Source organism: Erpetoichthys calabaricus, chromosome 15 (assembly GCF_900747795.2).
Source record: "Erpetoichthys calabaricus chromosome 15, fErpCal1.3, whole genome shotgun sequence".
In the NCBI taxonomy this organism is placed as follows: domain Eukaryota; kingdom Metazoa; phylum Chordata; class Cladistia; order Polypteriformes; family Polypteridae; genus Erpetoichthys; species Erpetoichthys calabaricus.
In genome coordinates, this window is record NC_041408.2 from 68,981,992 (window position 1) to 69,005,489 (window position 23,498).

A 23,498-nucleotide genomic window follows, 5' to 3' on the forward strand; every position below is an offset into this window, starting at 1 on the left:
CTGGGATTCATCACAGGTAAATTACGGGAAGAATTTATTAAGAGAAAGATTGAGCAGCACATGGCAAGAACAGGAGCGTTAGGGAAAAGTCAACATAAATTGAGATGGAGGAGGTTGTGTTTTACTAATATGCTAGGAATTCTATGAGGAAGACATAAAAAGACACGACCAGAGTGGTTCATATTATATTATTTGATTTTCAAAAAGCATTTGATAACATATCCCACGAGAGGTTGGGCATCAAAACTAGAGGAAGTGGGAGTTCAGGGTGAAGTGTGCAGGTGTTATGGTGTTGAAGAAACTTTTCAGAACTGGATGATGTTAAGAGTGCAGAGTTAGCCAAGGTGACAAACAAAGACTTCATGTTCTTACCACTCCAGTAAAAGATGTTGTACGGATTCATGCAGTGAAACATGCATATTCACGTAGCCACTGAAGTCTCTTCACTTGCACTAGCAGAAAGCCTCACATGTCAAGAAGCTCTTCAGAAGTAAATTTACTCTTGACTAGTCTGTAGTACAAGGGTATTGTACCGTGTTAGCCATTATGAATGTAGTGAGAAGTTAAGCAAAATGACACCTTTTATTGGCTCACTAAAAAGATTACAATATGCAAGCTTTCGAGGCAACTGACACTCTTGACTGGTCAGAATTCATGTGATCAGAAACAACAGTGAATAAAGGTACGAGCTTGATGACTTAAATTCAGCACAGTGTGCGATAGAATATGGAAATGACTTGCCAAAATACTGCAATTTCACCCTGATATATTACGCAAAAATGAAAAGTATAAACAGATTAAAATGGCAGATTGGAAATCAGAATATACAGTTGCAACCCAATTGTGCTTCACTCAATCAGAACATGGAACCGATGTAGGACGACAGAGAAGCTTCAAAATCTGTGACACCTCTGCACGTGAACCACCTTTTTCCACCCTTGCAAACATATGCAGTTTTTAATGTCTGGAAAACATTTGGGATTAAATCACTTAGAGATCTGTAAATAGACAACATCTTTGCATCCTACAAACAATTACATTCCAAATTTAATTTTCCAGCAATACATTTCTTCATTTCTTTCGCTACCTTCAAATTAGAAACTTTGTTAATCAGAACCTGCACAATTTTCCTCACCTCCCACCTCCCTCTATGCTGGAAAAAATATTGATAAGTTTCGAGGACTTAGATAGCATTTCTGTAATATATACAACCATTTTACAGTCCCTCCCTTTCAAAGATCCAAGAGGACAGTGGGAAAAGGATCTCTCACTCAACATATCAGAAAAGGAGTGGAAAGTAGCAATGCACAGAATTCACTTGAGCTCCATATGTGCAAAGCATACAATTATTCAACTCGCAATATAAATCAAGCACATCTGTCTCGCTTAAAATTGTCCAAAATGTTTCCAGGGCAATCCAACCTGCGAACGCTGCAATCCAGCTCCAGCCTCACGGTGTCACATGTTTTGGGCCTGCACCAAACTAACATCATTCTTGACCATAATCTTTAAATGCCTTTCAGACAGCCTTGGTGTCACAATCCCTCCTAACCCATTAACAGCTGTGTTTAGTGGGCTCTCAGAGGAGCTTAAAGTGGAGAAGGACAAACAAACTATAATTGCCTTTACTACAATATTGACACGTAGACTCATCTTGCTCAACTGGAAGAATCCTAACTCTCCTCTTTTAAGTCAGTGGGTGACTGATGTTTTATACTATTTGAAATAGGAAAAACATCTAATTCTCAGTTACAGGATCTGCGCAGAACTTTTTCAAAACCTGGCAGGATGTAATCACTAACATTTTAGAATAAGCTTTTAAAGCACTGAGGAAGCAGATTCTCTCCCCTTTCCTTTTTCTTTTCCATTTATCTTTATTCACTTATTAATTCATCTATTTATTTATTTTTACTAGCTTTAAGTTTTACTCTGCTGGCCATGCTCTCTTTCTCAGGGGTGGGGGTTGATTTTGTTTTCGATCCTATTTTTGTAAAAATTGATCTATTTGTATAGAATGTTGTGTGATTACAATAAAATCAAAAAAAAAAAAAAGAATATACAGTTGCAGTAGTAATTTACACAAATCATCAACATAAGGAAATGTGATATCAATGTGACAAAAGTGCAAAATAAATCAGACGGGATATAAAAAAGTGCACTTTGTCACAGTATTATTTCTTAACAGCTGTAGCCATAGATGGTGTAATATGCCCTTTTAAAATAAAAACACAAGGCCAAGCACTGGGTTAACACCACAGAAAAAACTGGACACTGATCTATACATATTATGGCACTTAGGAAATAATCAAAGGAGAACAGATATAAAACATATTCACCTCTTATTTCACATTTTATTACTATGCAGTGTTGAACGTCCGTGGACATAATTGGGCTTTTTTGGCTTTGACCAAATGAAAAAGGTTCTTAATGTCAAAATGAAAGCAGAAATCAGCCCTAAATGGATTATCGGTTCATCTCAGGGCCAGCATATATGCACACCCACACTCACAAGGGACCTATTTGGAACTGATGGACAGTTAAACTACACAGCATCACTTTGGAGAAAAAAACAAAAGCAAAAAACACACACATGAAAGAAGGTGCAAAGACTACGGAGTACACTGGAGCCATGAGGTGGCAGTACTACTCACTGCATCACTGAGCTGCCACTGCTAAGCATAGCAAATGGCAATAAGGATCATTACCATGAAACACAAGGTTATCATTAGGAACTTATTTTTTTTACATTTTATTACTAAAGTTTAAAGATGGTTTTAAAAGCCACTAACACGTTGCTTATTACAGTGTTACAGCTATTTTCCACTTTGCATTATTCACAAAGGACTGGCAAAGGAAACAGTGTTTATGTAGCACACTTTTGACTTGAAGTAAATAGCAAGCTTTATCATTAAGAAGCTTTCAGATATTGAGAAGACAATTTTGTCATTCACTTGCTACTCATGAGTGAGTGAAAAAAAATCACCCTCCAGCAACTCTTTCTTTTAGTAGTGTGTAACATTTAGGATTTATTATTGTTTTTGGTATATCTGCATTGCATTTTAGTTTATTTTTAAAGGTTTGATGCATGTAGTATAAATGTACGGTTTTTTGCTTAGTAGATAATAAATATTTTGAATGACTGTGGTTTAAAAAAGGATGCAATGAAACATTGTTAAGTTGTTTTTCTTTCAAGAAGAGATCACAATGTAAAAGGTATGACGATTCTGATGTTAAATACTTCACCCTAAACTTGATATTAACTCATTTTTTTGCATTGAGATTAATGGCAGTAATATGCCTGAAGATAAGGTAGAGCTGCTTCTCTGTTATTGTTCCTTATATTGCAGAAACTTTGTGTTTTGGTGAGTGCAATTGTTGAAAGTAATAATGTATTGTTATAAATTGCAACAATTACAGTATTGAAATTGCAGAGGAACCAAACAAGATTTTTTTTTAATACACATCCGTAGTTGTGCCGACAGATAATATGAAATTTTGCCAATGTTGTGGTTACATAGTTAATATGGTACAGATTGTTACGTACTGTGCACCTTGCGCTCTTGTGTAAAACATTGTAATATTTATTTGCTCCTGTTTCCACAAGCACGATAGCCTTGTTTAAAGTTCCTTAGGACTTATTGCCTGTAAATTTAAATTTTTTTATATGATAAAAAAAAACAAAAAAAAAACACTGAAATGTTAAACTTGCATGAATGTCCTTGTTAGGTGTAGCTGGCTTACCTTTTACTTTTAATTTACGGCACACAAAAACATTTTTTAGCTCATAATCAGTATGCTTTTGAAAGAACAGTAATATCAGATATTTCTATCATAACATGAAATACTTAAAAATGATCTAAGCCAGACACTAGAAGTGAAAGCAGTTACAGTGGAAAAATGCAATGTGTGCACCATACAGCAGATGCTTCGGCTTGTTTTTTAATCAAGGCATACGCACAATTCACTTTAATAAAAGCAGTGGTTTGGGCATAGTCCATAAAACCAAATGTTATAATACAATAATGTTAATTATTTCCTCTTGCACACTTTGCATTTAAATTGGATTTATCCGCTGTTGTTCCAAATTCTTTTGGCATGTAGAAATTGCCCGCTTCCTCTGTCTGCCAGCTGACAGACTACTGTGAACTAACTTTGCAAATACCGAATGGAAGAGGCATCTAGCATTTCACTATTTGATGCTGGCAAGCAAATCCCTAAACATTTAAGCATTTTCATGCAATGTTTTTGTGCACCGCATTTCAGTATTTGTTAGAGTTAAAGCTTTGCCAAAAAGCAACTACTAGCCATTTTCAATTTTGTGTGTGTACAGCGTGTATAGTACACAAACAGAGGACACATGTAAATCTGACGAAAGCTTGTGTGTTCTGTACAGTAGAGATGGGTGCATGTCAGTGAAGGGAGGGATGCACAGTGTTCTGCTGTAATTTACTTATTGCAGCAAGACTCCATAAAAGCAGGATTTTTTCCTTTAATTTTGCGAACTTGCAAACACCAGTGCATGATCAGAGGGAAATTTGTATTTTATAAACATTATTGAAGACTGGAAGAACTGGAGCATTTTTTGCCCATTAAGCTGTTTTCACTAATCAGTGTGCATCAACCTGTCCACATCAATAGTTTATCATAACTTTACAGGCTATCATGGAGATTGGGCAACCAAAACTTCAGATTTTGATTTGAAGTGACTTAACTTGAGAGTTTTGCCAGTATACAGTACATGTCTGGGTATGGACTATTACGATAAGGATTAGCTACTGGCCTATTGCCCTGAGTTGGATGGACTAAAGGTACCATTTAACTAATTCAAATACATCTTAAAATATTTTTTCCTCTCAATTATTGTAATATTTTCATAACAAAATGATCAAAATCAGGCCCATATATTCAGACACAGTTAAGGTATACCTTTTAGAATTCTAAGGACCATTGAGGTGAAAGTTTTGTCAAAAAAACAAATTCCATTTTTGCAGCACCCAACTGTTGGTTTGGCACATCCCACAACCTACCTGGAAGAAGCGTGTATTTTTCTGAAATCTGGCTCAAAAGTTTGTGCCAGAGCATTTTTTTTAGTGCTTTGGGAGAATATTAAGAAATTGCTCCCATTTAGCTCTCTACCTAAGGGTCCAAGAACAAATGGAAGTGGCACAAACCATGTATTATGTGGAAGGAAGTAAGGCAGAGGCTGTGGATGGATCTGTTCAGACCTTTTGTTACTCCAGAAGAGGACACTTCATTCTTAATGTAGTTCCAGAGCCGCCAGTTCTGTGTGCTGTGCCTGACAGGTAACATAAGACTGCAAGACACTTGTTGGGCAGACTTCAGTGGTTGGTCTCAACTATCCTTTCTCATAGGTTATACTTATCTTTTTATTTTTCCTTACATAAAATTATGTGAGTTACCTTCTTATTCTTTGCCTATACCCTCTTTTATAGCTGTTAGTCAGAGGTACTTGAAGGAGAAGAGTGGATGGGATTACTTAGGGAAGCAAGCTCCACTCTAACATCAACTCGTGGATGAAGATTTTACCATCATGTAGCAGAAATGAATGTGCTGCATAACACAGAGTCTCAATATTGGAAGTTGAATCATCACATGTGACAATTCTGAGGGATTGGTCTAGTACAGTCAAACTCGATCCTGGGGACCCACTGTGGCTGCAGCTTTTTATTCCAACCAGATTCATAATCAGGGATAACTACTGATAACAACTGATATTATTTAATTATCCGTTTTTTTTCCTCTTTTTTTATTCTGCATTTAAAAAGGCACAGGAGTACAATGTTTACATTTAAGACATTTAGAAATCTATTTTTGATGTAGCTTTAAATGCTTAGCTGTCCTTTGTTGGTTTCCTATTATCTTGCCCTTTTTCTGTGCAGTTTGCTCCCTTCGTTGTACCTTAATATTGTTAATTTAAAACAAGCAGAGCAGATACCCGGGCAAACACCACTGAACGATGAAAGGCTGCAACTACTTTAGTGTCAGATCCACTAATTAGTAAATAATGGGTTAAACCAGAACACCTGGAAAGCAGAATTAAAATCAAGCTAAAATAATGTTAAAAAGAGAAGAAACAAGGTAGATCATTCCCATATAACTGCTCAGTACATTTTAATAATAATAATAATAAAAAAAAAAATACCAAACTTAGTTTTGGAGCTTCTACATTGTCTTCAAAACACAGAAAATGGTAGATAATCATTCACTTAACTAAGCTCGGAGTTCAGTTAAAAACAGAAGCGGTTTGGAACAAAAACCTGCAGCCACAAGAGGTCCCCAGGACTGACATTGGGAACAACTGGTCTAGTAGAATTATTTGCAGCAGTCTTAATAGTGCTCATGATTTATTCTCCTGTTTCTGTAAGCAGTATATATTTTTAAATTTTCTTCTGGGCATTATTGAAACTTTTAGCTGTCTGGAATACAATTTGCAGACATCTTCCCCATATACAATAAAGGCTTGATATAGTTATACTCTATATGTAGTGTATATAGAACTGTAACACAACTCCTATTCATAAGTGGAATAGTTATGGACATTTATGTTAAAAAGACATATCCTTGTTTATTTCAATGTGGTTTTATTTAACACCATTTCTAGGGGATGTATAAGAGGTGTTCAAGTAGCTTCATATTTTGCTTTATTTGTGTTGCTGTTTTGTATTAAGGCATATGTCGCCATGCTGCTTGTATTTCCTTATATGTGAATTGTTCAGTAATATACTTCAAGTGCTGCTAAATACTTTAATATTTCTATAGGATTGTTGGTGACCTGAGTGCCAGCATTTACAGTATCTCTGGAACTTCTTTTAGAGTGGTGGTCCAGAGAATCTGAAGCAAAAAGGGAAAGGGTTAACTTCCTGCCTCTGTACAGTGGACAGACTTCAAAAGCCAAAACAGATGGAAACATTAGCCAGACTTTGGAGTCAATTTGTGAGTCATGTTTTACTGTCCAAACATATCCAAAGAAGGAACTGATTCACAGAATACTTGAACCATGAGCATCCTTTACAGTGATGCAAAAAAGGACACTTGCTCAAGTAAATCATATGCAGCCCTCTTTGCACTTGAATGGAATAAGAAAAAAAGACAAATAAAAATAATCAGATACAACCCTAGAAGGTTAAATGCATTGGATTTTATTGACCTGTGATTTTGTCAAAACATGCTGCCCTGATTAATCTTCCTGTTTCTAAAGAATGATTCTTGTGCCCTTAATTATTACTTTGACTTTCTTTTTTCTAATGGAATAACCTCCATGAGCCTGAATTAGACTAAGCGAGTTTGAGAATCTTGTTCTGCTCAGCACTCCAGACTTCAACTATCTTATTACAAGGTGTGCAAACGATAAAAGATGAACACCCTTGACCTTGCTACCTCTGTTACTCCAATATAACAAGATAGAATGATTAAATTTAAAAATACATAACCACCTACTCTGCATCTAAATGAAGTGAATACTCATTCTAATAATTATCCACAGAATACACACAAAATCACGATACACTTTTTAAAAGATCTTTTTTAAAATTTGCTTAATCATCACTAAGTACAGTATACAATGCGTGAATTACGACTACCCACCAAGATGCACAATAAAGTTTACCAAAGCTACTACCATTACAGGAAGTTGTATTAATCAGTTGTGAATGTGAATCTAGTTAATGTTCAACTGGAATTGTGTGACCATGAATGACAATAAACAATAAATGCCAAATTGTCAAATAATGTATTCAGGTGGAAGAAAGGGATAGCAGACACAGCAGCTGAATCAAGCAGCATGCAGGAGAAATGATCTTAAACAAAAATAATATACAGTACTGTCAGGATAGGCTTGTCATAATAATGAGTGAAAAAATGCAGACAATTATCAAGAAAAAGAACAAACCACATTAAACTTGAAAGAAAAAAAGAAATACAGAGTTAATAAAAATATTCAGCAACTGCAAATATGCAGAATCAAACCTACCATATGCAACTCTCACTGTGTAGTAAGTATGGGCAGAGCCATTGAGGTGACTAACCAATTACTTTGGAATCTTTTGGAATATACAAAACAGATTTATTATAGTAATCAAAGTTTTTATCTCCAAATCTATAGATCGAAATGGCTATATAACAGAAACCAAACAAATACATTACAAATAAGCTAAATATTCATGATTTGGATTGGTATAGAAACACTAACTGAAATATCTAACAAAGCGTCAGCAGAACCTTAAAGTGTAATATCTCTTTACAAACTGATCAAAATGGCAGTAATCTTATTAGGAAATGTATCAAAATTGTCACGTTAAATCGGCTTACGATCAGTGGCTGTAGGTAGGCACAGCAGACAAGCAAGTCGGAGTGAGAGAATGTGTATTCACAGCATAGAGTAGCTATATAGAATTTCTGTGTGAATTCATTCGATGCAAAAACCATCAGTAAAGAACACTTTCTAGAATTGAAATAATAGTTACATAATATCCATCAATCTTCCAAACCCGCTATCTGCACTTTAAGAACTGCAATTTCTGTCTTCTTTGTTCTAAGATGGGAGAGTAATTCTGTGCTGTCATTATATGTGATGAAAATAGATGTAAAAGAAATCTAGTGTAAACAGGAATGGAGAACAGCAAAAGCAGCCAAAGAACATGTGACAAGCAACTAAATAGGCTACATGCTAAACACTTTTATATTTACACTAGGGGGCTCCGCCCCCTGCTCACTTCGCTCGCCAACCCCTGTGTTTGGTTTACCGGATATACAATACAATTCATTTTTTGTATAGCCCAAAATCACACAAGAAGTGCCGCAATGGGCTTTAACAGGCCCTGCCTCTTGACAGCCCCCCAGTCTTGACCCTCTAAGACGACCAGAAAAAAACTCCCAAAAAAAAAACCCTTGTAGGGAAAAAATGGAAGAAACCTAGGGAAAGGCAGTTCAGAGAGAGACCCCTTTCCAGGTAGGTTAGGCGTGCAATGGGTGTCCAAAAGAAGGGGGTCAATACAATACAGTACAATACATAAAACAGAATAAATCCTCAATACAGTATAAAAATTAAAATTCTAGAAGTACAGAGTAGAATTTCACATTAGATGATATCACATAACATGACTTGGATTTGTTTCAAGTCCTGGAGACATCATTCATCAAGCTGCCTCCCCCATTTTACCATTCCACATCTGAAATAGTGCTAATCCGATGAAAGGACCCCTCATTCCCACGACCCATTCATCAGGAATGACTTTACCTTAGGCAGGCAATCTACAATTTAAACAGATTGTTATTTTCTTGTGAATTGTTACATATGCATTATTTTCACTTTTACTTTAAAATCTTTTGTAAAAACAATACTTGTTTCTTTATTTCCTGCCCCACGCATGGTTACATCTCTTTCTTCCCACACGTATAATACTGCTCGTGTTGTGAAGGGTGTTGCGGCTGAACGTACGCTAAGGATATGCCTTTGGATCATTTGCTGTCTTTTTGCTGCTTGCTAGCTGCCTCTTCTGCCTGTCGCATGTCGTTTTAAGAGCTTGGAGCACATGATGCTTGCCTGCCAAAAGCAATCCAACAACTGCTAGCTTAGAGGTCTGTTGACTTGTTTTAAATGATGGCTCACTGCTTGGTCTCGCGTGACATTGTAAAAGCAATGCCCATTTTTTATTTCTGGCTGCAGGCGTGGCTGAATTCTTTCTTGCAGGATGTGTAACGCTGCTCGCGTTCGGTTGGGGTAGCTGCTGTCGTGCTGCCCTTCGATCTTTTTAAAGCCTGTACAGCCATTGTCCTTCTTGCTACGGCCCTGGGACAATCTCTTGGCACCAAGTCTCATGTTTACGGTCCCCGCGAGACGCACCATGGCAAGTCTCCTTGGTCTCGCGGGTCTTTAAAATGTCTTTCGAGATTATCACGTATTGTAGCCTTGCATTTGCTTTCCATTCCAGGATTTTCTTTTATATATAGAGAGATAGAAATAAATGTACTGTATTAGAAAACACACTTCAATTACAATGTTGCAGACAAAGGCAGAGTGAGAGAAAATCATTTTGTACTGTCCAGGTTCTTGTAGTCAACATTCTCAGCAGTTACATGTCCAAGATAAAGACAGATGCACTGCAGCTTCTAAGGACTGATACATTTTACTCTCTACGTCTTCATTTAGTGAATCCAAGACAACGTAAAAAAAATATATGTATTTGTAAAAAATGCATATCCACTAATTTAAATGGTGAGAAAATCAATAAGGAATAGAACACAATTGCTCCAAAGCCACCGATGCTGCATATGCTAGGTGAAAAACTAGAACACCATAAACTTCCATGACGATTAATTAAGATAGTACATCGTACATTGATATATGCATTGTAAACCAATGTGCCTTCAACATGCACCTGGACATGGATGGCATGGGAAGCTCACTTCATTTACAAGTTCAACATCAGATATGTGGGGGCTACAGCTGCTCACAAAGGCTCTGACTAGACGGCAGTTCCCATACACCAGGCAAAATAATCAATCAAGCTGTACAAAGACAGAGACCGCAAAAAGAAAACATAATCAATGAAACACAGTAATATAAAACAAATAGCTAGTTAGAGTTCCATTATTTTCTTTTCCACACAATACTTTGCTAATGGTATCCTTAAAATGTTTTTCAAGTTACTAATTTTCTTAAGATTATATTATCACATTTCACACAAAGAACCTATAACAGCACCATCTCAAAAATAAAAAGGATTTTCAAATACATACTCACCGCTTTGTTTTACAGTTTGGAAATTACCTGGAAATCGGGCAAACTGCAATTTTCACAAAAACCTAACATAAGCACATGCATGTAAAATAACATTGAATCTTACCCATGGTTGTTATTCTGTTCATTTTACTTATTTCCTCATGCACAAGTCTAGACATCAGATTCCCTGTAATTTAACATATTGGCAAGATGCGTTTCCTCAGAAATGCACTACAACTCCCAACACCCCAAGGGCTCTATTATTGTATGTATTTTACAAACTCGTTCATTTGATTCAGATTCTGCTCTTCAGCTATAAATGATACGCCATTATGCAAACACTTTGCTAGTAATTTGAGGTTTTAACTCAAACAGGACAGACGCTTTGTGCAATTTTTGTGACTTACTTGACGGCTGATCCTTACCAAGGAAAAGACATTACAAATACTTAAACTGTTAAACTTGACAGATCACGATTATGAAATTTACTGTTTTTAAAGGATGCTATTTGGTTCTCTGAATTAAAATGATTCTGATATACTGTAAACCTTGTATAACAGACCAATGGTAAAGGACACAAAACACAGACAACATTATATACAACATATGAGTGCTGTATAAAACAGAATTACAAGAGAGAACTAAATATGTCCTCAAGTGACTGAACTTTCAAGGTGCCAGGAATCTTCTTGTCAACATTATGGACAAACTGAACACTAATGGCTCCAAAACGTAGAACAGTCCCGCTGTCAGACTTATTTTAATGTTGAGATTAGGGTGACCAAAAAAAAAAAAAAAGGGGATACTTCTGGTTTAGTCAGGTGAACACATCTGCTTATAAAGGTTTTAAGAATCTTACACAAAGCATGCTAATAAGCCCACAACTGCCTGCAATTACTCTTCCACCAAGTATGAGACATGCAAAGTATCAGCCACAGAGGTTACAGAGTCAAGAGGTCATGCATTATACAACTTATAGTAGAAGGGTAAAGAAAGCCAAGAAGCATATGACTATTAGCCTCAAGGTTCTGCTAACTATTCATGATGCAACATCTGGTTCACTGGGGAGAGGAGTGAATGTACATATAAATAAGGGCATACAAAACATCACACCCCTGCAACAATATACAGCATTATCAAAGTAAGACAGCAGCATACAAGCTTGAGATGTGTCCCTAGGAATAACATCTTAAAAGAACGCACTATACTGTAAACGTTGCCTAAGTGACACAATGACAATTGTGACTATAGTGCCTTATTTAATTCAAATAACACTGCACATCCTTTGAAGGGACACATCAATTCAACACAAAAGTGGCCGATTTCCCTTTGAATCAAAAAGTCTTAACGTATTCAATATTAAAATTACTACAGATTTAAAAATAAATAAATAAAACGGGGACATTCAGAGCAGGAACAGACAACTTGCCTAACAGCTTTGGGATTAACCTTTCAAACAAAACTAATTGGAGGAAATTACTCATTTGTGCACAGAGCTGACCCTTGGAAGACAACCTTTCATTCCTGTAATCTCTTCTGCACTGTTACCTCCCCTTACTCATGGAGCTTCAAACAAAGAGGAGACATATCGTCTGCCAGCAGTTTATTACTAAGCCTTTTTAAAGTGTAATACTTCACAGCATGCAGCAGATCAAAGTGTAAATCTAAACGGAAAATGAATATTAATATATGAATACTTGCATATATTAAGGCAGAACGTGCGTAACTCAAAACGAGCTGTTCATATTTTGTTAACCTATCACTCTAACTTCCACAGACACTCTTTATAAACGTATTCAAGAAGAAAATTGCAGATAAAGAAGCAACCCTATTTAAATAAGTAAAAAACCCAATGAAAGGTTATACCTCACCATGGGGTGATATTGGGTTTTACTAATATTTTTAAACCTCTAACCAGCAAAACATGCAGTTTATGGCCTCCAAAGTAAACTTTCTCAGTCTGTGATAAAAACAAAAAAAAAAAAACATGTCAGCTGTAATGGTTACCTAGTACCTGTCTATTCATGTAAAGTGTTATTTAACACTGTTTAAGGTTTTATGCATACAAACTTGTACAATATTTAATGGCAAAGACATGCATCAATTTCCTTCCCATCTAAGGAGGAAAGCCTGAACAACTACCACCATGTCAAACACACCTTAACAAAGCACTTGTGCCTTTTATCTATGTCACACAGTAAAATAGCCTTAAGCAATTCCACATGAATCCTAATCACAAAAGAGGAAGAATAAAATGCTCAAAAACAAGGAACACCACACTCCAACAATGCTGTGCGAAGTACAAAGGATCTGTTAAGATATAAAAGGTATGGGACCTGGCAATGGGGGGCATTTGCATTTCTTGTTTAGTATGCTTTGTTTTTGCTCCTTTCTTTATACATATCTGAACATGTGTTAAGACCATATGACAATACCTAGCACATATAAACAGATATCTGTATGCATACAAACATATCTATACATGTCTACATAATCATCTCCTTCTTCCGCAGCTATTCCCATTTTTACATGGGGTCCTTATTTTTTTTTTTGACTAGATTTCTCCAATAGAAATTTTGGCATGATTTTTATGGCCACATGCCTTTCCTGGCACCAACCCTCCTCATTTATATATATTGCTGCATATTATAATACACACAAAAAGCTCCATACATGACAGTATTATGTTGCTCAAAAAACAAAAAGACAAGTGTTGATATTTGTAATGTAGGAAAAAAAAAAAAAAAAAAAAGCAGCAGACGGATTGAGTTAAAGGATGACTGCTGAAAGATTGTCAAGATCAAATAAAGACAGAATTGCTTCACAACCTTAGGAAAAGAATCATAAGACTCCTGGGGAGCAATAATATCTGACAGCAAGAGTCATGGCCAGAATTTAATAACATTTCAAGTCCTGGTTTTTGTCTGACTAGTGTGTTATTATACAACACTATGCAGCACATGCAGACTGTTATTTGTGTCCACAATTGCTACCACAACATCAAAGGTGTACAAGACAACTGACATATTTAGACAGACAGAGACAAAAATTAAGAATAAAATAATCACATAATAATGTTAGGAGTTAAATATGCATGTAAGGACAGTGACTTGCATTGAACCAATGTTATTAAGCCTCAAGCTATTGCTTTTGCTCACGGGTTATGAGTAACCCGTGTGAGGTTTATACCTGATGTGAACACATTATATGAAATTTGTATATATACTGTATTTGTTAGATATTCTGTATGCATACATATATCTGAGATGAGACCTTCACTGGGATGGAGTTACAGCACGTGAAAAATATATTTATTGCGGATGAGGAGATCATGGTCTCTTTAGATGTTGTGTCATTATATACTACAATCCCAATTCATCTGACCACAGAAACTTTACTGACAAAACTAAACAACCACCGCATCATAACGGTATGAACGAAGTGGACCACTAAGGACATAATGCATCCAATATCACTTTGCCAAAAAACCCAGTTCCATTTAATTGGAAAATACTATAGACAGAAAGAAGGCATGCCAATGGGATCTCGGTTATCAGGACACTTAGCTGAACTGGTTATGCAGTGATTTGAAAGCACAGTTCTAATTCAGTTCACAGTTTCTGGTTACACTACATTGACGACACATTTGTCATATTAAAAAGTAACCAGATGAATGAATTCTACAGCCACATCAACTCAGTATTCCCTACAGTCCAATTCACGATAGAAAAAGAAATGAACAGACGCATCAATTTCCTTAACATTTCCATTGAAATAGGTAACCACACCGGTGTTTATCTCAAGGAATGTTATGCAGACAAAAAAACTACACTTTCCCAGCAACCACCCTTCGTTGTATAAACAGAGTTATGTTAGGACTTTGTTAAAAATGATTAACACCCATTGTAACAAAATGGACACAAATAAAATTGAAAGACGTTCTCTTTTTCTATCTGTTCGCATCAAATGGTTACCCCAAGACATTTATTAAACGATGCCTATATAGGAGACGCCCCAGACTTCAGCAAACAGTCGACTCCAACTTGGTTCCTCACCGCACTTACCACACCCTTCCTTATCATTGTGGCGTGTCATAAAATACAGCATGCATACTGTGCAGATCTGGGACCAGGACAGCGCACAAACTGGCAAACACTTCACCTTTTCAATGCCAAAAGCAAAATCGACAAGACAGACAAGAAACGCAGTTTACAGCATTCCATGCAATGCATGCCCAGCGATATACATGGGACAAACATCTAAAACATTCACAATACGTATACAGGAACATTGCAATGCTATCAGAAGGAAAGACCCATGGTCTCTGATTTACAAACATACAAGTTCTACCGGACACACATTTAACTGGGACACAAAGTAAAATTCAGGGCAAATACCAAGAGTGGCAAAGAGCTGGCTGAATCTTGGCTCTGAAATGAAAACGCTATTAACAGACACTTGGACTTGAACCCAGCATATGTATGCTTCAAAAAAAGAACATGCAAATAATAAAAAAGACTATGACCAACACCTTCCAAACCCCACCTTATTAATCCACACCCACCCTTACTTGCTATTGATTATCTTTGATTCCTATATGTCTTATCATTTTCTCTGATGATGACACCTGGTAGGCTGTCAAAAGCTTAGGAATAAAAAAAAAAATAAAAAATTTTAAGATATGTGACTCATTTTCTCCCGTTGCTGATCTTTAGCTACAAATATGCAAAACGTATCACAGACCTTCACTTCCACATGTATATCTGTATACACAATGTGCATTGTAACAGAGCCATACTGTAGAACTGGTATAAAGGAGGGAACAAACAGAGTATGATCAGTACATATACCCAAATTGGTGATTTACAGTCATATGAAAAAGTTTGGGAACCCCACTTAATTCTTTGGATTTTTGTTTATCATTGGCTGAGCTTTCAAAGTAGCAACTCCCTTTTAATATATGACGTGCCTTATGAAAACAGTAGCATTTCAGCAGTGACATTAGGTTTATTGGATTAACAGAAAATATACAATATGCATCATAACAAAATTAGATAGGTGCATACATTTGGGCACCCCAACAGAGATATTACATCAATATTTAGTTGAGCCTCCTTTTGCAAATATAACAGCCTCTAGATGCCTCCTATAGCCTTTGATAAATGTCTGGATTCTGGATGGAGGTATTTTTGACCATTCTTCCATTCAAAATCTCTCCAGTTCAGTTAAATTGGATGGCTGCCGAGTATGGACAGCTTGCTTCAAATCATCCCATAGATTTTCGATGATAATCAAGATCGGGGACTGTGACAGCCATTCCAGAACATTGTACTTCTCCCTCTGCATGAATGTCTTTATAGATTTTGAACTGTGTTTTGGGTCATTGTCTTGTTGGAATATCCAACCCCTGCATAACTTCAACTTTGTGACTGATGCTTGAGCATTATCTTGAATAATTTGTTGATATTGGGTTGAATTTATCTGACCCTCGACTTTAACAAGGGCCCCAGTCCCTGAACTAGCCACACAGTCCAACAGCATGATGGAACCTCCACCAAATTTGACAGTAGGTAGCAGGTGTTTTTCTTGGAATGCGCTGCTGTTCTTCCACCATGCAAAGCGCTCTTTGTTATGACCAAATAACTCAATTTTTGTCTCATCAGTCCAAAGCACTTTGTTCCAAAATGAATCTGACTTGTCTAAATCAGCATTTGAATACAACAAGCGACTCTGTTTGTGGCGTGAGTGCAGAAAGGGCTTCTTTCTTATCACTCTGCCATACAGATGTTCTTTGTTCAAATTGTGCTGAATTGCTGCAGATGGTGTATCTGTACAATGTTCTACAAGATGTTCTTGCAGGTCTTTGGAGGTGATCTGTAGGTTGTCTGTAACCATTCTCACAATCCTGCACATATGCCGCTCCTGTATTTTTCTTGGCCTGCCAGACCTGGGTTTAACAGCAACTGTGCCTATGACCTTCCATTTCCTGATTACATTCCTTACAGTTGAAACTGACAGTTTAAACCTCTGAGATAGCTTTTTGTAGCCTTCCCCTAAACCATGAAACTGAACAATCTTTGTTTTCAGATCTTTTGAGAGTTACTTTGAGGATCCCATGCTGTCACTCTTCAGAGGAGAGTCAAAGGGAAGCACAACTTGCAATTGACCACCTTAAATACCTTTTCTCATGACTGGACACACCTGTCTATGAAGTTCAAGGCTTACCGAGCTAATCCAACCAATTTGGTGTTGCAAGTAATCAGCATTGAGCAGTTACATGCATTCAGATCAGCAAAATTACAAGGGGACCCACATTTTTGCAAAGACAGTTTTTCACATTTGATTTAATTTCATACAAATAATAAATACTGTTTCACTAAAAATCTCTGTTTGGAAAACACCCCAGTACTCAGATGTTCCTAGGAAAAGACAGACATACAACTTATCTTTTTTGTTGAAAGTAAATTATTATGCAGGCTAAGACGGGTTCCCAAACTTTTTCATATGACTATATTTACCTTCTCCTATTTGCTTTCTAGATACACCAAGATCACATGAGATGGAATGCTGGACTACTTAAAAAGTTGTCACAGGCATTACTACTAGCAGGGTATTGAAATGAGACTGAAAGACCATTTAGTGTCATATGTATGTGGGTGTCATATGGCCAGAAGGAAACACTCAGAGTGCAGTAAAAGATTGCCACGTGAAATTCTTACGTTTCTTTAAGGGAATGCAGCCTTGCACATTTTAATTAGCAATTTTAGTTAATGATGGCAGGATTACTTGGGAACAATAGAGAAAAACCTCTGGAAGGACAGGTACAAGATTTTGTGGGTTGCTGCTTGTTTTGGCAGTAACATCGGGGTGGGGACTATAGGCCTCTCCCTTCTAGGGGTCAACAGAACTTAAAGGGCAAGTTTGGTATTTTTCCACATTGATGCTATTTTTTGAAAATCATAATATATATATTAGCTTGCCATTATGTTCTAAAGTGAAGTATATTTTGTAAAAATAAAGTCTGCTCTTTCATTTTGTAATGGAGCTACCGATTATGGCACACTGGTAGCGCTGCTGCCTCGCAGTAAGGAGACCTGGGTTCGCTTCCCAGGTCCTCCCTGCGTGGAGTTTGCATGTTCTCTCCGTGTCTGTGTGGGTTTCCTCCCACAGTCCAAAGACATGCAGGTTAGGTGCATTGGTGATCCTAAATTGTTCCTAGTGTGTTCTTGGTGTGTGTGTGCCCTGTGGTGGGCTGGCCCCCTGCCCAGGATTTGTTCCTGCCTTGCGCCCTATGTTGGCTGGGATTGGCTCCAGCAGACCCTGTGACCCTGTGTTAGGATATAGCGGGTTGGACAATGACTGACTGACTGGCTACCAATTATCAAGTTTCAATTGTGTACAAAAGTCTTAAAATTTACTGAATGTGTCAATTCCCATTACTAAGAAGATACAGTAAAAACAAATGATTTAGGCACTTGTAAAATACCCATCAAGAAATGACAGGCCAAAACAACATGGAATAAAAATGTAAAGTTTTATTTTATTTTATTGATTATTCAGGCTTTGTCTAATAACATTTTTGGTAAATATATGTTGGTCAGAAAAGACCACTTCCTTGTGTTGGTGAAGTGGAAGCAGGCAGTTTAATGTTTTCTACCTCTCATGACAGAAACCTTTGTGGAGCAGATAGTCACACCCATGCTGTGGTAACAACTCCATGCGACTTACTGAGATGCTGTGACTGGCAAATGTACAGCATTTTTTTGACTCTTGCAGTTTTTCGTCTGTTTCATTTGTTTGTCTTAGCTGGCATCAATCGTATCAATCTCATTATCTGAACTTTGGGTTTCTGACGTCCATCTGCAATTTTTTTGACTGACCCTAATCCTCAGGTTTAATAAGGTATTCGTTTTATGTCAGTATTACTACTTTGAAGGTTTCCTATGATTTCTTTAATAAACCCTTTCATTTCCTCCCTTCATTGACATCTTCCGTCTGAAATAAGAAATACATGGGTAATGGAAAAACACAACTGCACAGACAGACCAAATTGTATACATGCAGACCCAAAATTTTGCTCATTTTTGTTATTTCCAGAAACACAGAAGAATCTGTAAACGTACAAACATCAAGACAGAATGTTAAACAATGGTCCGTGTACTTTTTTGGTATTTGAAATTTCGTTTCAGAAGCAAAAACGAAAATGAAAGGAATTTTCAGATTTTGATTTTTGATTAAAGAATAAAATGAGGGAAAAAAAGGTATTTTTTTAATTCTATGGTAACAAATAGTCATAAACTTAAAATTATACATACTTTTCTGGATTTATTTGCGATTTAAATAATGAAAAAGTGTAATAGCTCAAAAACAACAAAACAGACGCATTTTCGTTGTCTGAAACTGGAAGTACTACTTCTTCTGTGCGATTTTTGACGACATGTGCGAACAGTCCTCCTCATAACGCATTAATCAATGGCCTTAAAAGTTACACTGGCATCAGCAGAGCATGGACCATTACATTGTTTTTCGTAACAGTAAAAGAGTGGCACTCCGGGACGAGGACATGACTGCAGAAAAACTGAGTCGCATCTTTCAGGTAAAAATACAAGCGTTGCAAACTTTGCTTCATTGATGTTCATACAAGAATTGCTACGTTATTGTTGTTACTTACTGCAAAATAAATAAAGGGTGTTTTCTCATTCTCATTTCTTGCATTTTTCTTTTCTGATGTGCGAAAGAACAAAAAGTAAAAAAATAATTGTTTTGCGTTTTTCATTTTTCCCTTTTAAGTTGAAAATCAAATAAGTGTCTGTTTTTCTTTTTTAAATGATATTTTCTGAAACGAAATTTCAAATACCAAAATGTACACAGACCAACAATTAACTAAACAGAGAATTAGCGGAATTTCTAGGCCAGAGTACATTGATGAAATTCATGTTTGGTTCTGTTTTATTTACCAAAAGTATGAATTATAAACTTTAAATCATTGTCAGATTGGGGGAAAGAAAAAAAAAAAAAAACTTACCTCGTGCAATCCAAAATAATCTCAAAATGGAGTTCACATGGCATTATATTTTGAACGTCACCCAAGTTGATGGCCTGTCTTATTTACTACAACTTAAGCGACCCTAAGTAGAACTGATTTGCACTGACCCACACTCCCTTTCCATTGACGCTTGCTTTTTTTGTATAATAAATATCACAAAAGAGTTTGAGGAGGAAGCAAAAGTAAGTTTAATATGAACCAGATGTGCAGTAAAGGTCATAATGCATTGTGTAAAGCACAGTAGATCTAATTTCAAATGTATATGGAAAAATAATATACTTATAACACCAGCAGTGTCTGTGTTTATACCTGTAAATCATTTTAATATCTAGTGAATGGATTGTTAGTTTGCATTTTCTCGCTGAAATTCTAAATTCTGTTCAAACATCACCGATCTACTCTCTATATATAAAATCCTAAGCCTAAAAGTGCAACGATTTTGTGCAACAATTTTATGTGACTTTTTTGTCACACTTTAAGTTGGGCTTATTTTAAAACCTACATATATATATTTGGTATCATTCTTGTCAGAAATTATCGAACTTTAATGTAATGTTGCTAGATTTTCAGATTCTTATTCCATTTTTAAATAATAAACTAAAATATCAAGAACTCGCGTCCTGCGAGACGAGACTTTGTGCCAACAGATTTAACCACGCCCATGTCCGTTTTAAATGTTAAAAGTGCCACACAAGATGCAGATCATGCGGCACAGCAGCAGCAGCAAGCCAGCAGCTGATCGAGCAAAGATTTAAAAAAAAAAATGTGTTTCCCACTGTTGCGGTGGGCTGGCGCCCTGCCCCGGGGTTTGTTTCCTGCCTTGCGCCCTGTGCTGGCTGGGATTGGCTCCAGCAGACCCGTGACCCTGTAGTTAGGATATAGCGGGTTGGATAATGGATGGATGGATATTTCCCATTGTATCACCATTTAAGAGGGGTTTCGGAGGAGCAACCACGTCTTGTTGGGGTGCATTCTGCTCCCCTCTTCATAACGCAAGCGGCAGAGACGCGAAGTGGCTGGCATGTAGCAAAGGCCATGGGGGTTGGCGAGCGAAGCGAGCAGGGGTTGAGCCCCCTAGTAGTGCAATAAATCTCTAATTTACTACACTTACACATTGTTAGAGTTACAAAATATGCCTTAAGAATGTTAAAAAAAAAAAAAAATTGTTAATCATGCAATTTCATCTTTTTTTAAGAAGTCTTCCAAACGCTTAGAAGATGAGAAGAAGCAACATCTTTTACACTGAAACTTAAAGGTACAAAATTACAAGTAGACATCTAGAAAGCAACCAGAGAGGTTTTTACTTACACATAACTACCACCTCATAGAAGGCATAAACTCATTTTATTACTGTTTATACTTCAAACTGCATTTCTAAGAAATTCATGCTGGTGTTCAATTGATAAGGACTACTGCAATTAGGAGAAGCAGTGGATCATGCTTTACTTATAGTATGTAACATGAATTTTGAAGTTTAAATATGTCCATGTCCAGAAAGATTACTTTAAAGACATCTAATTTTCTGAAACCTCTTTAACTGATGACGGTCACAATGGCTGCAGGCCAAGCAGGTCAGCCCAGACTTGCCTTTCCCCAACTACAGTAAAGATTCCAGCTCTTTCTGGGGAATTCCCAGGCATTCCTGAGCCAGATGAGAGATATAACCCCTCCAGCAAGTCCTGGGTCTTCCCAGTTGGTTGTGCCTGGAGTAGCGTTAGGGAGAACTGCTCTGGGGAGACATCTTTACACCATTGTAAAGCCACCCCAACTGGCTCCTCTTCAGCAACTCTACTCTGAGACTCTCCTGAATCGCAGACCTTCTCACCTTGTTATGGAGTGTCAGCCCAGTCACTTTGCAAAGAAATCTCATTTCTGCTGCTTGAACATATGATCTCAGGGCCATAGGCGAGGACAGGGCTGTAGATCGATCAATAAACTGAGAGTTTTGTTTTTAGACTCCGCTCCCACCTCATCACCGTGGACTGTAACATCATTTACAGAACAGCTGATGCCGCTCCAATCCACTTAGAAAAAAATATAGGCATATCATATTACCCCTTTTTACAACATATAAATGTATTCATACCAAAACAGCTTGGGGTGTCAGCAAAGACAGTGGTAAGCATTAACATGGATTCATAAGACGGCAAGTGTATTTTAAAGCACCTCACAAAACACATTGATAAATATACTGTAAGAGCAGTATGAAAGGTAAGCCATTACATAAATTCAAAAAGCAATAAATAAATAAAACTAATTTTGAGCAAAAGAATACCAGTTTTGAACAGGGAAGAAATTCATGGAAAAAGTATGAAAGTGCCATTTGGCTCAATTATAAGTAAAACTGATTTCAGTAAAACCTGAGAAATGTAATTGCAGTCAGTGTAAGAACATTCACTTACTTTATATAAATTATTATTATTATTATCATTATTCTGGCCCATCCCACTCATATATTCATTACTAGCTACTTACACATAACCATTTGAAAATCTGTCACCTGCCCCCAGATGATTTATTTTGTTGATGTAATGGCAGAGTACTTTGGTTTTCTCCCAAGACAATATGCCATCAATGAGCAGAGAGACGGGAAAACACCTATACCACTTCCACCTTTACTGTCGATTACCAACGGTTAAAACAGTGGAGAAAAGACAGACTCAGATGTTTAACTGTAAAACATTCTACTGCATCATGCAAATAAATAAATAAATACACTGTGCCCAAGAATGCAAAGTGTAGCTTCTCTGTAAATGTATGGAAGCTACACTCTATATGAAATCATAAAATTCATAAACTCTCTAAAGTAATACCTGGAATGTCATTTGAAAGCCACAAAGTAATATTTGTTGCGTGACCCATTTGTTTTTGCAGCTGACACACACAGCATGGCTGTCTTATCCTATTTATGTACAAAGAAGCTGCAAAGGTTTAAGATGGAGCAGTGAAATTTGGCAGCAACAGCAAACTCTAACAGAAAACAGAAACTAAGCTTATTTTATTTGTTAATAGCAGGCAATGGTTTTAAAACATGATTAAATGCTGGCACCCTCCCTCAAAGATTAAATGCTTTTGCTTTCAACATAGGAGGCAGATTGTCTGAAGCTATTTTACTAAGCAAGTAATTAAGTCCGTCATATGTACACCATGAGAAAATGTCACTTCACATTACGAGTTCTTGTAGCTGTGATGTGTAGCTCGACACCACACGAGATCAAAGGAGGCAGCCCTGTTACCTTGAAGGTCTTTCCGTAGTTTGCGCAGATCTTTTTGAAAATCTTCAAATTTCATCTGAGAAACCTGGAAAAGGTCCTGAGGTTCTGGAAGTGGAAAGATGCAGCTGTCTCGCCCAGCATCCTATGGCCAAAGCATATACCACTCTAGTTAGCCAATTAGCTTTCAAAAACCATAACACTTTTTAACTACTTCATGTGATCATTCATTCTTACATACACACAAGACGACATACAGTAACTTGACACAAATGTACTGTTGTACTCGGTTTCAAAAAATATTAGGGCATTTACTAAGAGTATAAAAATCAAAGTTGTAGGTCAATCATAAGTTTTTGGTTTATTAAGAATCTAACAAGCAACATTATAGGTCAGTGATAAATATACTAATGGTGAAATGCCTAAAATATTATCAAATAAATAAATATGTAATAATTGCGAATTTTCTTAAATAGTAGAACGGATCACCCCCCCCACC

At 36.8% G+C, this 23,498-nt stretch overlaps 1 protein-coding gene across 1 annotated transcript in view; it reads right to left on the minus strand.

The window, feature by feature from the left end:
* The window catches only part of fmn2b (formin 2b), a 293,106-nt gene that overhangs the window by 90,034 nt on the left and 179,574 nt on the right, over nt 1–23,498 (minus strand). The window contains exon 13 of the mRNA XM_028820569.2: nt 23,024–23,144. Within this exon, the coding sequence (XP_028676402.1) occupies nt 23,024–23,144 (121 nt within the window). The remainder of the gene's footprint in view (nt 1–23,023; nt 23,145–23,498) is intronic.